Raw genomic sequence first — 15,152 nt, 5'->3', positions numbered from 1 at the left:
GTTTGTTATCAAAATGATCTTTTAAATTTTATACTGTAAGCAACTAGAGCTGACAGAATTTGTGACTGACACAATTCAAGAAGTTTTAAATCAATTTTTAATACAGTAGGAAATGTAGATACCCAAAACTACTATGTGGTTATTTCCCCAGTTCCTTAATGTATAACTAGAATAGACTTGGCAACTGATACAATCCCCATATTGATCCATAAATCATTATAGTGGGAAGGATCAAGTAAGAACCCATACAGAGTCTTCTGCTCAACAATGTATAAATAAAACACACACACACACACAAAATGGATGCCATAACTAACGGTTTGAAAAACAAAGAGACTGTTAGCACATGGCTTGGTGGTTAGGTCTTTCTATAAGCAGCTAGCTCCTGGTGACAGGATGTGTCCTACTATCTAGATAGGCTCTGGCAGCAGCTAACCTATAAGGCAGTATTTACTGGATCAAAGTAATGCAACTTGTAATCTAGTGGTCAGATGCTTTTTTCTCTATACTAATTTAAAAGAGAAAAGAAAGGCAGAAGCACTTCACTTCACTAAACCACATCTGTCTTCAGGTCTGTTAACTTTCCTACATTCCAACATGTTCCACAGACAATGATCTGCTTGGGCATCTACACAGCATCAGATGTCTTCCTACATAGATACATTATAATGGATCTGATTTAAAAAAAATGTTTTATCCCATCACTTGGAAGGAAGAGACAGATGAATCTCCACGAGTTTAAGGTCAGCCTGATCTACATAGGGAGTTCCAGGACCACCAGGGCTACATAGAGATACCTGTTTTCTTTTTTGAAAGCAAAAGAAAAAAGAAAAGAAAAGGAACAGAAACAGAAACAAAAAAACCAACCAACAAAAAAACAAAATCAAAACCAAAATACAAGACACAAGCAAACCAGAGTATGAAGTTAAGCTCTACTCTGAGGTTTCTGCTATCAGTTAAGAGTCTAGTCAGATGACTGAAAACATAGTTATTTTAACAGAGAGAATTTAATATAAAGAACGAAATACATATAGAACTGTCAACCAAGCAGTTGAAAAGCAAAGGTAAATACAACATAGGAGAGGAATAAGCTTCACAAAGCAGGAGGATTCTTTATTCTGGGGGAACAAAGAGTAAGTTGAAATTATTAAAATTTAGAAACGTAGAGAAAAATCTTTTAGAGCCAAAACTGGGACCCCTAAGGAGGAGACAACTCTAGCTGGTGTTCAGTCCACCCCACTCACTGTACAAACAGAATGCCACATTTAAAGTTCTCACTCATGCTACCCAACCCATTATTGGTAGAGGTCAATCACTAGTCTCCTGACTTAATGAGCAGGCTTCCCACCACATCACTCTCCACACAGAATCCTATGTCTGATCAAAGTTTCTTTCTGTTCACCTCCCCCCAAAAAGAAGGAAAGAAATTCAAGCGATAAGTCTAAGTCTCTAAACTCAGAGAAGTAAATTATAGGCCAGTATGTGTGTGTATACATGTATATGTTTGTGTGTGTCTGTGTATGTCTATGTGTGTGTGTATGCCTATCTACAGATAGCAGGCAGAGAGTTAGGTAAGTGGACGGATGGATGGATGGATGGATGGATGGATGGATGGATGGATCAATCGATGGATGAATGGATCGATGGATAAATGGATAAAAAGATAGATGTGCATGTACAGGCAGAGGTAAAAGCTGGGTATCTCCTTCAAGCTTACTTTGAGACAGGTCTTTTATGAAACTTAAAACTGACCAATTCAGCTAGCCTGCCTAGCCAGAAATCCCAGCCCTAGGATTAGGAGTGAGCACCACAGCACAAAGCTTCTGAACATGGCTTAAGTGGGATGGAACTCAGATCCTCATGCTTGTGTCACAAGCACTTTACAAACTAAGCCCCAGCCCCAGCCTAGGTCACTTCTGATACATCTCTTCTCACTCCACACTAGACAGAACCTATTCTAGTTTTTTAAATCATACAACAAAGGGTGCTTCCGAAGATCACAGATGAGGTCTTCTAATCTAGGTATTAATTACATGGATTGGTACGTTTTGAGCACTCCCAGGCAGTAGATTTAAGACTTTTGTCCTTTTTCATGCATATATAAGCACCCATAAAAACTGCAAGGTATGCTGCTGTCACTTTCCACCTGTCCTTAACACTAAGACTGACAAATAAATTCTTAACATATTAACCTTTCATCTCCCACAAGCTAGGTAAAAGAATGACAGCATCCTTTGTTTCTGGATCTAATTATAAAAATAGTGGAGAAATTGTTTTGTGGTATGGAAATGACAAAAATCGTGGAAAAAATGACAAATGAAATCTTATTGAGACTTGTAAATATTGAAAACCAATTACATTAAGTAGGGCTGCAAAGAGAAAGCAAGCAGTGAACAGTAAGAAACTGGAACTAGCAAGACCTGGAGTCAAGAACAAGCTCTGTAATTTACTACCCATGTGCCCTAGGAAGGATACTTCATTCCCCCAAACTCCACATCTGTCAAATGAGTGCACTAATACAGAAGTGCGTAGGGATTATAGATATCCCACTGAAATGGTCTTCATGGAGCTGAATTCAATAACTATTATTATTGTGTAAGAATGACAGTGCCGCTGTATGAGACACTACTAAAAGAAGAAAAAGCTGAGCTTATTTAGGGCTATAACTATCTTTTGTTTTGGGAATCTCAATGTCTAACATAGTTCTTGAAAGAGAATGCTGTTCAGTAACAATGTGATTTAATGAAGCATGCGTGATTTCAAAGTTAGGAAAATAGCTGTTGAAGACTTCAGACTAAAATAAAGATGTTGTGGATAGGAGAAATAATTGTAGATTAAATTTCAGAAGCCCCGGGGATGTAGCTCAGTCGCTGAAGTGCTTACTATCATGCAGGAGGTACTTAGGTTCAATTCCCAGCACTGCAAAAGAAACCATGATGAATGCTTGTGACGTCAGCACTCAGGCAGTGGAGGCAAGAAGACGTGAATGTCAAGGTGTCTTCTGGTTCAAACCTAGCCTGGGGTACATGAGACCTTGAGAGGAGGGTCTTAGAGAATAGACAGCTGGATGTGAACAAAGATTTAAACACATGTGTTTGAGGTGCGGTTTTCTGAGGGGGCAGGGACTAGATGGTTATTTTTGTTGTGTGTTTGAGAAAAGGTCTCCATATGCAGCCTAGGTTAGCCTGGAACTTAGGATCATCTCTTGTCAGCCTCCTGAGAATTGAGACTTCAAACTTTCACCATAGCACATGCCACCATGGCCATATTATTTTCTTTAAGATTTACAAAAATAGCAGTGGCACAAGTCCCTAGCCTGGCACTCAGAGGACTCCTAAGGCAGTGCTTCTCAGTCTTCCTATGCTTGCGACCCTTTAATACAGATCCTCATGCTGTGCTGACCCCAATCATAAAACAGGTTTTACTGCTACTTCATAATTGTAATTCTGCCACTGTTATGAATCTAATGTAAATATTTTTGGAGGCAGAGGGTTGTCAAAGAGATTGGGACCCAGAGGTTGAGAACCATTGCTCTAAGGTGAGTTCAAGGCTACCCTGGGTTATATAAATCTCTTTCTAAAAAAAAAAAATTAAAAACAAAAACAATGTTAAAAAGTCTAAAGGAGAGAAACTCCTAATTACAAAATAAGATAGACTAAAACTGATGATGTAGCCAAGAGTGGTGGTGGTCACCTCGACTCCCAGCACCTGAGAGGCTCAGCTAGCTAGCCTGGTCCACACAGGAGTTCCAAGCCAGTCAGAGTTACATGGTGAGACCTTGTCTCATAAAAACTAAAACATAAATAAAATAATTTTTTAAAAAAAAAAAAGCCAGGTGTGGTGGCACACAACCTTAATCCAAGCACACTGGAAGCAGGGGAAGGCTGATCTCTGAGTTCAGGACAGTCACGGCTACAGATAGATAGATAGATAGATAGATAGATAGATAGATAGATAGATAGATAGATAGATAGGCAGATAGATAGATAGGCAGACAGGTAGATGACAGGTAGACAGATCTTACACTACTAGCTGCAGCCCTAAATTGAAGACAATTGGATGCCAAGGAACTAGAATTAATTATAAGACAAATGGAGGTAAAGGGGAAAAGATCCAATTCACATTAATACACTGATGTTTTTGTCTTTGATTATGAAGCAAAAGTAATCTAGAAAGAGGAGGCGGATGTTACTCTTTCTTTGGGTTTGAATAACTATGACTACTGGGCTGCAGACACGGATCCGTAGTTAAGAGCTCTCGGTGATCTTTCAAAAAACCCAAATCCAATTGTCAGCACCCATATCGGGTGGCTCACAACTGTGCACAAGTCCAGTTCTGGGGATCTGGTGTTGCCCTGGGACCTCTGGCTTCCCTTGGCACCTGCACTCATGTACACTTACCCCTACAAACATGCGGTCATACACATGACTTAAAACATAATAAAAATAAATCTAAAGAAAAAAGGACCCTCCAATCTCAGCCACACAAATATGGGAGGTAGTTCTCCAAACAGTTGGGAAAAAGAATATTCTTATTGCTACACAAAGAAACCCAGGAACAACACAAAAGTAACACAGCAAGACAATTTCTTTTTAGGAGGCAAACAAGCACACCAAGCAGGAAATTTAATACATTTTTAATCCTACATTTTAAGGAGTCTAAAACCTCTCTCCACTGGCTGGGTAGCATCACAGTCTTCCATGTTGGCTAGTTGTAAAAGAACTGAGGCATCAGAAAGAGGAAATGGGTCTGCCACTCTGGAAATGCCTCCCATAACAAAAGAGTTATCAGGTGAGAGAAATTAAAGATTTGCATAAAAAGTTCTACAGTGTAGGGGATGGTAAAAGATTTGAGGTTCTTGGCATAAAAGTTTCACAAACTGGGGAAGGTTCTGTTGGCCATGGCAGGCTAGCACCTTTGAGAAAAAAAAACATTTTCCTCTCAAACTACTACACTGGCATTTTGTAAAAACCTACACAGAGATTACACTTCCAAGCTATGTCCCAGCACCAGGTCTCATTTTTAATATTATTTTTATTTTAATCATCAGCTAGAGAATCTTCTGTTAGTGTCTCTGACTCTTCTATATGGTCCAGAACCGGTGGTATTTTAGTGTCTGCTATTATAGTCCAGTGGTCTACTCTGGAAACAGTTGATCAGTTGTTGCTAAAATACCAATCTAAACTCTCCTTTACCACCCCACTTACTGTGAGAAGCATGAAGACATCTTTGTGTCTCCTCAAAAAATATTTCAATATCACCCACTCTTGAACCCTTCTGTTCACAGTCACAGCTAATGGCTGCCTCTGAGCCATCTCTGAGCAGGTTGGTGGAGGTCTGTCTGCACTGCAGGCTGCACACAGCTGTCACTGAGTGGGAAATGGAACTGAACATGTGTCAGCCACACCAACAGGAGCCTGTCATAGCTTCCTCTGGTGGGGGATGGTCAAGCTAGAAAGAACTAAGGTAACAGAACTAAAACCACCCACGCTCCCTCCATCACAAAACCAATAGTATTCTTTCCTGCATTTGCTTCCAATGTCCAGATGCAGAGCTCATTTTTATAGCACATACTTAAAGTAGATTTGTGTGGGTTGTGTTGTGTTGTGTGCACACAGCAGCACATATTCGAATGTATTCTAATGATGTGTCATTTTAAAACTGAATTATTTTAATGGCTGGAGAAAATTTATCTTGAAAAAAAAAAGGCAATGGCTACCCAATAATCTTCTAATGTTAGGCAGATAAGCTGTTTTCAGTTTGCTGGGAGAAGAGGGTTACTAAGACATTGCCTCTTTTTGCCCAGGATGGCCATGAACTCACATATACCTCAGGCTAGCCTTGAATTCCTAGGGTCCTTTAGTGGGTGAGGAAAGGACTCTGCTATCTACACTTGCAGAATTGTAGCCTTACTGTACTATGGGTTCTAGAGCTCTGGAAAACTGGTCATTGGGGGATTGGAAGTATTATGGAGTTCAAGACCACCGAGAAAAAACCACCAGATTAATTAAGATTATAATTAGCCAAATTTATTAAAACTGCTAGCAAGGCTGCAGTCTCTAACCCAAATCAGAGACATGTTGCCCAGAAGCAGGTGAAGGAAGGGCTTTGAAAGGCAAAATCCACAAATACTTCATCTCTGTCGAATTTACAGGTATGTGAGCAACTGCCTTCCTCCCCATGCACATAGCAATAAGCCAGTTTGCAGATGCCAGAGCAAGCAGCTAATCATTTCACAGCAGTTACACAGTCCTGGAGAAGGGACAAAATGTCAGGGTTGGTGGGAACTTATCTTTCAGGAATCTAGGTCAGAGACAAAGGGCTAACTTGGGTGCCTAGCACAAAGTGGAGTTTTCCTTGACCATCACAAAGCACTGTCTACTGGCAAAGCATGGATATACTAAGCAATGATCTAATTAAACTTCAGATGAGACACACACATACCAGGGCTTCTGTTCTAAATTAAGAGAATGAAATGCTGACCACACAGGCAAAGAACACAAGCCAATCACTAAATCTACAGAGTCTAGACAAATATATTTTAATCAAAATGAAAAGAGAAAAGATAGATGAAAATCCATAAAAATTATTATAAGGCATAAGATAGATGCACAAAATTCAGTGAAAAACTTAAGAATAAACTAGGTGGGGTATGGAGATGTCTCCACTGGTAAAGTGCTTGCCGTGTGAGCCCGAAGACCTGAGTCAGATCCCTAGTGGCCACAGAAAAGATGGGAGTAGCAATGCACACATCCATAAGCCAGCACTTGGTGAGCACAAAGAAGCAGGCAGATCTCTGCATCTCATAGGCCAGCTAGCCCAGACAACCAGTGAGCTCCAGATTCACTGAGAAAACATGTCTCAACTAGGAGGAACAGGATCAAGGAAGATAATCCAGCATTGACGTTTGCCTCCTCATGCACTGGCACTACAAGCATGCATGTGCACATCTCCATAAACACACACATACACCATCCAAACAGACAATAAGTCTAAACTACTGAAAGACCTAGACACGCGCACATCTGTTCTGTAGACTGGAAATCTAAAGGAGACAGGTGACTCCTCAGAAAAGTGTAAATTATCAAGCAACTTACAATTAATGAGAACACAAGGAGACATCTACCCATTAGAATGTATTAAGAACAGGTTTGGGGATGGGGAGGAGCACACCTTTAATCCCAGAACTCTGGAGGCCAGCCAGTTCTACAAAGTGAGGTCCAGGACAGCTAGAAATACACAGAGAAACCCTGTCTCAAAACAAAACAAGACAAAACAAAAGAATGCACCAAGAAAGAAATTCGCAGACTTCAGAGTTGAAGTCTACTAAAGACCTAAAGACAGGCAATGCCTATTAAATACGCCATCTTGACCCAAAACTACTTTATGATACAGTAGAACCTTACCACCCAAACTAGACATGGACAGCAGATCAAAATCTAATTTGCAAACACCAATCATGAACAGGAAAGCAAGTCTAGATCAAGTATTAGCGAGTCAGATCACTACACTGAAATAGTACATAAAGCAAGTCAGGATTGCTCCAAGAATGAAAGAATGAGTCATAATTCTTCCATTCATGTAATCTACATTACATTTCCACAGGAAAAGCAATATGTATAGTTATCTATCTCAATATATGTCTTCTATTTTGGTTTTGGAAACAGGGTCTTGCTATGCAGCCCAGCCAGGCTTGTCTTGAGCTTTCTCCTCTTGCTTTTACCTCCCAAGTACTAGGATTATAGACATTAGTCACCAATCCTGAATCAATAGATTTCTGATAAAAACAAACAAACAAACAAAAAAAACTTGATAAAATTTGTCACCTATTTGGATGGTAAATCAAGAGGGGCAGCTTAGAAAGTTAACAAATACAATACAAGAAACCTCCAAAAGGCCTACAGAAAACCTCACATTTCATTAAACTTTAGAAGCACCTTCACTAAAATCAAAAATAAGGAAAACCACAGTCAGTGTTACTGGTCACTCTGTACCAGCTGTTTCACATAAGGCTAGAAAAGGAAATGTGCTTCTTGTCTACAAGTAATACGACAAACTTAAGCCAAACAGAATTTACTGGAAGAATTTCAGCAACTCCCAAAAGAAATTCAAAGCTAAAAATAACAAGTAAATACTAGGGATCTGCAAATGGCCATACAGAAGAGTGATCTCTGTAACAGGACAAGACCAATTCAGTTAGCCACTCTGCCAAGATCACTAAGTACCAAGCACTCAGTAATTCATCACTGAGATGCAAAGGCTTGCAAAGAAATACCCATCTACCACCAAACTGTTACAGAAAGGTTAAGAAGGTGTGTGTGTGTGTGTGTGTGTGTGTGTGTGTGTGCACACGCTCAAGTTCATGGAAACCATCAGGTGTCCTACTCTATCATGGTCTATCTTACTCCTCCCAGACAGGATCTCCAGCTGACCCTAAGCTAGGCTAGCAGTGAGCAAGACCCAGCAATCCTGTCTCTCCCAAACCCCCATAGAGCCCAGGTTGCGAGCCCATGAGCTACTCTCAGCTTTTTACACAGGTCCTGGGGAAGTGAGCTCAAGCCCTCAGGCTTGTGCGTCCAGCTGTCTTACCCACTAGGCCATCTTTGTCTCTGGCCCCAAGAGCTTCCTTTTGTAACCATACACTTACTTTGTCTTTTAGAGCAGAAGTCTAAAAAATGAAAAAGACATATATATAAGGAGCTGGACTATGGTTGAATGGTTAAGAACACTGACTGTTCTTACAGAGGACCTGATTTGGTTTCCAGTACCCTCAATGGATGGCTCAGAAACACCTAACTCTAACCTAACTCCAGTTCCAAGGAGAGCTGATCCAGCGGCCTTTGTACTGATACACACACACACACACACACACACACAATTAAAAATATAAAAATAAATATATCTGTAAAAGAGCACAAATTGTTGTTTCTATAATCTTTGGTGTGAGACCAACCTTCCTGAAATATACAAATCCTAAAAGTCATAAAGAAGATCTGTCTATAAAAACAGATCTGTCTGTAAAAAAAAAAAAGTAAATAGATTTAACCATAAACTTTTTAAAACTTCTGCACTAAAAGCTAAAATTTAACAAGAGGGAAAAACAAGCTTCAGCACTTACAATGAAAGGTCCTTGATGCACGAAGAGAATCAATAAGATAAAACAGCAATCTACATCCTGATAAATAGGCAAAAGATACTAGGCATTTACAGGAATTCAATACAAATGACCAATAAGCCAAGGATGCGAACACATTAATAACTATGAAAAATGCAAATGAAAATGATTTGCTATGAAAATGGCAAGATGGTGAAGACTGGAAATAATGACTACTCTTAAACTTAACAGGTCCTCTAATACCCACCCTGGATGCTGACATGGGCATTCTCCTGTGAATGCTATCATTTACTAGTATTGGGAGAAAAACAAGTTTCCCTCCGTGTTAATTAGCATTCAATTATCCAAGTGATTCTCAAATTTTGAACCCATATAGGCCCCTAAAATTTAAGGAGGGCATGAATGGGTTGCCAGAATTTAGGGGAAGAGACTGCAGAGGGGTAAAGGGGATTTGCAGTAGGAAAATACTTTATATTTTTATCATGACAGTGGTTCTATTACTGTTTTTATCCAAAATCATGTAACTTTGTGATAAAAAAACAGTGAATATACTTATGTAAATCATACCTTTAAAAAAATTCCTTTAAAAATTCCGGGGGGGGGGGGGCTACACCCAGTGGGAGAGCATTTCAGTAGCTTCCTTCTCCAGCAGCAACAACGAAGGGCCTAGAGTTTGTGTTTATATTTAGCATTTAGAAATGTAAACACTTTTTAAAAGCTTTTACACATGGATTTTAAAATAATGCATTAAATGTAAATAATGTGTTCTTTCCCAAAGTAACTATTATCAAAATCAAAAAAGGATTTCATGAGAAAAGGCACATTGCTGTCTAGATAGGAAAATCTCCTTAATGTCTAGCCTCAAATAGAAATGTGTGCTGGGATTCATTAGCTGTTTCAATCAACTCTTACAACAGTGTAAGTCACACGGCCATTGGGAAACTTCGCTGTACACTCATAAAGGCAACGAAAAGATGAATAACCTCTGAATACGATATGAAAATAATGAATTTTACAGTGTGTGACAGGGAAGTTCCTGGAAACCACACTTTGAAAACATCTGATTTAGTCAATACAAGATACTATCATATTCTAGATATGGAGTAGTAACAAAACTGTAGCTCTCCTTAATCAGAGAAACAGTATGTATCCCACGCGGATGACCTGTTCTTCAACGAGTTAGACATAGAAACTCTCAAAAGCATATGAGAGTCAGAAAAGGTAAGACAATCAAATCATCCTTCCATCTTCACCCTTCGCCTACTGGACAAGGAAGGTAGCGAAATGTCTGGACTCAAAGACAGAGAGAGACTCAGAAAAACGATGGGAAAGTGGGTAATTTTAAAAGAAAAGCCACAAATTCAGTGTGAGAGACAGCAGAACAAACACTGCTCTTTGGTCACATGGTTCATGGAACTCAACGTTGTGAAAATCACGTCACATCCCACATGTTTCACAGATGGCTGAACTACAAGCCAAGTGACTGTTACTTGTACCAAATCTCTAGTGACTGACTGAGAAAACCCAAAGCCCCAAAGTCCGGGTTTAACCCGCTAGCAAGGTGCTAGGTCCCACCTGAGACGTTCTGTTCAGGGGTCTACATCACTTTCCTAATACTAGGTCTGAGTCGGGTGCTCTGTACTGCGGGGTGGGCCGCAGGGGATCCCGGCGTCCCTGCCTCTGGCAGTGAGGAGGCGGAACCGGGAGCGCGTCGGGCCCCTTCACTCACCTGGTCGCTGCTTCAGCGCCATCACAGACACCAGGTAGTGGGCGATGTCAAAAAAGGGAAACATGGACGTGCGGGAGAAGGCCAGAGTCAAATCATCCCACGGGTACTCCATGACGACTACCGACCCCGCCGGCCCCAGCAGCCGCGGCTGCCGGTTCCCCTCCGGCGGCGGGGGTGGGGGAGGGGACGGCCGCGCCAGCTCCAGTCGTGCGCGTGCGTCCTGGCACCTGGGGGCGGGGTCCGGAACGGGGGCGGGGCCGGAGCCGGAACGAGAGGCGGAGCCAGCGGATTATACCCAGGCCCTGGTTCTCCTAATAAAGGTATGACATTTTCTCAGTGCAGCAGTCAGTGCCAACCGACCCAGGGGGCAACGCTCAGAGTCAGAATCTATGTAAAGGAATGCCATTCGTCTTTTTCTGAACAACCACTATGTTACTCATTTATTACTTAGTGAAGATATGAAAAATAAAACGGTAATCCATATCCCCATGAAACTTGAGTTTTCCCAGGGGAAACTTTTTTATTTTTTTAAGGACTCACGGAATTTCACAAAGCATAAAAAGTATGGATGCCATGCCAAAGCAGTTGGTTAGGGAAAGCCATTGCAGGGAAATGCATAAGGTATTAAAAGCTAGTCTGTAAATGTTAGAAGTTATTTTGACTAGACTACAACCTGAAAAATGAAATTAGAAAAGAAATTAAAAAGCCTTCCACAGTGAAACCAGGCGTTTTAAGTTCTTGATCAATCGCTACATTGTGCTCAGTCTTGTTTACCAAAAGCCCTACCATTGTGCTAAATTGGTTGTTCAGATGAGGGAGATGGGCAGGTGGCTGAAGTTGCAATCCAGCTCCAAAGATTTATAAGAAGAGACTAGGGAAATCAGAAATGTACTCACTGGTCACAGATAGAGAAAGGCTGACAAGCAGAGTAAAAGTGGATGCAAACTCCACCTGTAAAGCCAGCAAACGGAGCCAGGTTTTGAAAAACAAGAAAAGGAACAATCTGCGGAAATTGGTTGAAAAAAGAACTAGAAATAAAGGAAAGAAGTGAGGCTGGGTAAGAAAAAAATAAGTAAGTTTAGCACATTTTCATTTGACATGTCAACAGGTCGCTCTGTTACTTGGAATATGTAAACACATGAACTATTGAGGGAAGAGGTAGGTGACTGTTCTATTGCTGCAAAGGCAATCGCCTTTTTCTCCTGAATTTAACCTTTAATATTAACTCACTTAGCAAATGTTTTTTACATACATGCTTTATACCGCGAACATGTTACTGACTGCCAGAGGCATTGTCCTAAACACCAGGCTTAAAATGTAAGAAAATGGTAGCAACTTTCTTCATTTCATAACCTGTCAAGAAACAATGGCCTTGATAAGATACTTTTCTGGGCAAACACTTTTTATAGTGAAACATTTCTTTTCAGCTTCTGGCACACTTTGTTCGTCATAAAAAATAACAAAGTAAGAAACACTCAAGGCTTTATTAGCTCTTCTCAGAGATATTACAGGCTCCCTGACATTTGACTTAACACATGAGTGTAAAAGTAAGTTTGCTCACATCTGCCTAGCGCCTGAAGACAATTTGCTTCTGGTCACTATATAGACTACTTGGTCTAATGAAGTGCTGTGTAATTGAGAAAAACAGGAGTGAACTGAGAGAAGACTTAGAAGAGGAAAGAAGAAAGGCAGGATTTGGGACAGTTCATCTGGGACTACTCAGGCTTGTCCGGGCGTCTGAAAGTGATTTACAAAAGTTGCTGATAAAATAAATCCAAGATATACACCTTAGAAAACAAAGCTGGGCTAATGGGATTATCCTCTAAGGAACTTTGACTCGAGCTCCTTAATGCATTTTGTTGTGGTTGTTGTTGTTGTTGTTGTTTAGAAGCATGTGAAACTAGTAAACTAGTATTTTTCTAAACCAAGTTTCTCAACAGTAGAACCACAGACATTTGAACTGAACAATTCTTTTTGGGCTGCCCTAGGTATTGTAGGATATTTAATAGTATCCCTTGTGCATTCACACACACACACACCAGTTGTAATGATCAAAAATATCTCCAGATATTTCGAAATGTTCCCAGCGTGAGGAAGATTACAAAATCATGCACAGTCCAGAGCTGTGCTGGTAAATGAATCAAGGACAGTGCCTCTATTAATACAAACATTACCATAAGGTTAGCCAGAAGGTTAATTCTAGAACTGCTCTCAGAACCCATGTTAGTACCTGCTTGTTCATGTCTCTCTCTGGCTCCATGTCTGAGATACTCAGCTTCACAAAAGGCATTTCCTTTCTTTCCTGCAATACTGCTTCCCAGCCACTGAGTGGCATGCCTTTATCTTTGACAAATTCTTTATAATAATTTTTTTAAGAACCATGAAGAGTGGAAGAAAAAAGCAGTTTCATTTTAAAGGGAACAATTGTATTTTAAAACTTTAGTATTCTGGACAGGTATTTTTTTGTCTGAAGTTATTTTCTTAAATTAATTACACGTATTTATCGTGTATGTGGAGGTTATGTGTATGTGAGTCAGTATACATATGCAGGTCAGCGAACAACTCAATGCAAGTCAGTTCTCTCCTTCCACCATGTGGGTCTCCCAGGTATCAAACTCGGATCCTCAGGCTTGGTGGCAGATGTCTTTACCCACTTGAGCCATCTGACCACCTCACCTAATATAATATTAATAACCTATTAAATAGCCACTTAGGCCGGGCGGTTCTGCCGCACGCCTTTAATCCCAGCACTTGGGAGGCAGAGGCAGGCAGATTTCTGAGTTTGAGGCCAGCCTGGTCTACAGAGTGAGTTCCAGGACAGCCAGGGCTATACAGAGAAACCCTGTCTCAAAAAAACAAAAACCAAAAAACAAAACAAAACAAAACAATAGCCACTTAATAGCTTGTCAGTATCAAATTATATTACAAAAAATATGACACAGAAAACACAAGGACTTTATTTGGAGGGGAAGGGGGTGCGGGTGGTGGGAGACAGAGTTTTTCTGTATAGCCCTGGCTGTCCTGGAACTCACTCTGTAGGCCAGGCTGGCTTTGAACTCAGAGAGCCACTGCCATTTTGGGAGCCTCTGCCTCCCAAGTGCTAGGATTAAAGGCATGCACCACCAGTGCCTGTCTTGAATCTAATGTTCAGAATTATAAAGGAAGGAGAAACTAGAGAATGCTGGTCACTCAAAATACCGACCACATCCAATCAGCACAGTGAGACTCTGCCTCCTGAGGTTTCAGTGATTAAGTCAGTCTGAGAATCCACTTAACTCTACTCGGTATGTATTTGGTAATAACACCGTTGGTGTTGTATCCGGGGAATACATGACCTTGCCCCTTATTACTACACTTGAAATGAAAATCCTTTTCTCTAAGTATCAGCATCATTCATACTTCCAGTAAATATAAAACTCTTAGACTTACCTAAATAAAAACCTGATGTCACCAAAGGAAGTATCTACTGGTCAGCAAAGCTAAACTGCAAGTCACCAGTATGGTAGCTGCCAGTACTCTGTGGTTCACAACATCTGTAGCAATCTATCTCTGGTCAAGAGTGATAGGGAAGTGGACCAAAAAACTTGAAGAAAATAAAAATATTTAGAGGCCCCAAAGATGGCTCAGTTAGTGAAAATCCTCGCTACACAAACCTGATGATCTGAGTTTAATCCTCAGAACCCACAGTGACAGAAAGAATCAACCCCCACCAAAGTTGTCCTCTAACCATCACCTGGCTTCCTTGACAAGCATGTGCCTATGTGTGCATGGCCCCCACATACAATGGTGATGGTGATGATGCATGCATGTGCCTGTGTGTGCATGGCCCCCACATACAATGGTGATGGTGATGATGTGGTGGTGGTGGTAGTGGTGGTGGTAGTTTGAATGAAAATGATCCCCTATAAGCTTATAGGGTGTAACACTATTAGGAGGTGTGTCCTGTCAAAGTAGGTGTGGCCTTGTTCTGGGAAGTGTGTCACTGGGGGTGGGCTTTGAGGTTCCATATGCTCAAGGCAAGCTTCATGTTGCTTTCTCTGCCTGCTGCCTGTGGATCCAGATGTAGAACTCTCAGCTACCTCTCCAGCACCATGTCTGCCTGCATGCTGCCATGCTTCCTGCCATGATAATAATGGACTAAACCTCTGACATTGTAAGCCAGCCCCAATTAAATGTTTTCCTTTATAAGAGTTGCCTTGGTCATGGTGTCTCTTCACAGCAATAGAACTTTGACTAAGACTGACAATAACAGCAGTAATAACAGTAGCAGTAGCAGTAGCAGTAGCAGTAGCAGTAGCAGTAGCAGTA

At 40.8% G+C, this 15,152-nt stretch overlaps 1 protein-coding gene across 1 annotated transcript in view; it reads right to left on the bottom strand.

The window, feature by feature from the left end:
- Tmem38b (transmembrane protein 38B) overlaps positions 1 to 11,008 on the bottom strand; it is a 34,547-nt gene extending 23,539 nt beyond the window's left edge. Inside the window, exon 1 of the mRNA XM_028779869.1 lies at positions 10,845 to 11,008. Within this exon, the coding sequence (XP_028635702.1) occupies positions 10,845 to 10,956 (112 nt within the window). The 5' untranslated portion in view covers positions 10,957 to 11,008. The remainder of the gene's footprint in view (positions 1 to 10,844) is intronic.
- Between the last annotated feature and the right edge of the window lie 4,144 nt (positions 11,009 to 15,152).

The sequence above is a fragment of the Grammomys surdaster genome, unplaced genomic scaffold, assembly GCF_004785775.1.
Source record: "Grammomys surdaster isolate TR1022 unplaced genomic scaffold, NIH_TR_1.0 363, whole genome shotgun sequence".
Classification (NCBI taxonomy): Eukaryota; Metazoa; Chordata; class Mammalia; order Rodentia; family Muridae; genus Grammomys; species Grammomys surdaster.
This window is presented reverse-complemented; position numbering and strand designations above follow the sequence as displayed.